The sequence below is a fragment of the Sinocyclocheilus rhinocerous genome, unplaced genomic scaffold (genome assembly GCF_001515625.1).
Source record: "Sinocyclocheilus rhinocerous isolate Xijiao unplaced genomic scaffold, SAMN03320098_v1.1 scaffold4515, whole genome shotgun sequence".
Lineage (NCBI taxonomy): Eukaryota > Metazoa > Chordata > Actinopteri > Cypriniformes > Cyprinidae > Sinocyclocheilus > Sinocyclocheilus rhinocerous.
Genome location: NW_015636038.1, coordinates 71,253 through 72,946, shown reverse-complemented (window position 1 = coordinate 72,946; position 1,694 = coordinate 71,253). Strand labels below are relative to the sequence as shown.

Below are 1,694 nucleotides of genomic sequence, written 5' to 3'. Positions count from 1 at the left end.
GCTGTTGCCTCTGGCTTGCTTAGTTGGGGACACTTCATTTCCAGCGATATCGTTGACTTGATTGCAAATGATTGCAAAGATACTATTTAAACTGAACTGATGATGACATCACTGAATTCAATGATGAACTGCCTTTAACTGAACATTGAGTGTTTACTATTGTCATTTTGCATTATTGACACACTATTTTCCTATTTAATACTATAAAGCTGCTTTGACACAATCTGTATTGTTAAAAGCGCTATATAAATAAAGGTGACTTGACTTGACTGTAAAACTGATGTGTTTATCAAAATATATTCCTTATGATCTACATTTAGAGTTCTTTCACATCATTATGAATCATGAATCAAAGCTGTTTTCTGGGTTTCTGTGATTCATCATTCTGTCATCATTTACTCACACTCATGTCGTCCCAAATCTGTATGACATTCTTTCTTCTGTGGAACACAAAAGAAGATATTTTGAGAAATGTCTTTTTGTCCATACAGTGAAAGTCAGTGGTCCTCAAAACTCTTCGGTGACATGTTCTTCACAATATAGTCTTTTGTGTTCAACAGAAGAAAGAAACTCGTACAGGTTTGGAACGACATCAGGGAGAGTAAATTATGACAGACTTGTCTTTTTTTTTTTTTTTGGGGGACTATCCCTTTAATAGTATTTTTTTTTTCTTTTTAACTGAATTGATTGTGCAACCCTAACACGATAAACATCTCATTTCTCTCTCTACAGACACACAAACGCGTTGCAGTCACTGAACGCTTGATGGCGCCACTGGAGCAGAAAAGAGTCCACAACTTAAAGTTTCAAACATCTCATTAAACCTTCATTATCTATTCGATTCATTAATGCATCAGCCATACATAATCAGAGTGAGTGCTTATCATGTCCCTTTATTATGCACATTTAATCTGAATGTATGAAGAGTGTTAGCTGCATCAGTAGTTAAATAGCGTTTAATAATAAAGTTGGAGCTGGTTACGTTTCTAGCCATACATACAGCATAACGTGTGAATCAGGGTAAGTGTGTGTGTTATGTTGATTTTCCAGCGTTTATTTATCTCTGCTGCTTCACTCCTCAAACATCAGCAGGACTGACACACTAAACCGCTTTAGTCGCTCTTCTGTTATCACGACTAATCGAGTTATTCGCTACTGTATCTGTCGCCAGATATGCTCTAATCCTGTCAGGAATATTCTTCTGCTCTCGCATGAGTTGATGATTGACCGAGACTCCTCCCAAACAAACTTCCTCAAACTCGCTGCAATGGAGATCCGAGTCGGATCGGAAGCTCTCTTCGCCCTCGAGTCTTCTTAGATGGTTAGTTTGTTTCCACATGATGTCCGATCTGAAGAGGCAGATGTCCTGGCACGAGGATTTCGCCAGAAACCTCTCCAGATTCTTTTCCAGAAATAAATCCGCGGACAGCGAGGGGAATGAAAGGTTTGTCTCAGCAACTCAGTCTCGGCTATTTTTAGCTTTTTAACGAGTGAAGTTGAAGTCTGTTTCCAAACCTGAATAAGTTTGCTGTGTGTATGTGGCGCTTGTGAACGTCGTGTGGTGTTTGTGTTCTCTCTCTCTCTCTCTCTCTCTCTCTCTCTTTCTCCGCCTCTCTCTTTTTCTCTTTGAGTCTCTCTCTCTCTCTCTCTATTTGAGTCTCTCTCTCTCTCTCTCTCTCTCTCTCTCTCTCTCT

The 1,694-nt window shown here is 39.3% G+C and overlaps 1 protein-coding gene across 2 annotated transcripts in view; it reads left to right on the top strand.

Annotated features, from left to right (window-relative positions):
• The first annotated feature begins 1,015 nt into the window (after positions 1-1,015).
• LOC107747602 (uncharacterized) overlaps positions 1,016-1,694 on the top strand; it is a 37,522-nt gene continuing 36,843 nt past the window's right edge. For both annotated transcript variants that reach the window (XM_016562202.1, XM_016562201.1), the window contains exon 1: positions 1,016-1,444. In XM_016562202.1, coding sequence (XP_016417688.1) covers positions 1,338-1,444 — 107 coding nt within the window. In that variant the 5' untranslated portion in view covers positions 1,016-1,337. The remainder of the gene's footprint in view (positions 1,445-1,694) is intronic.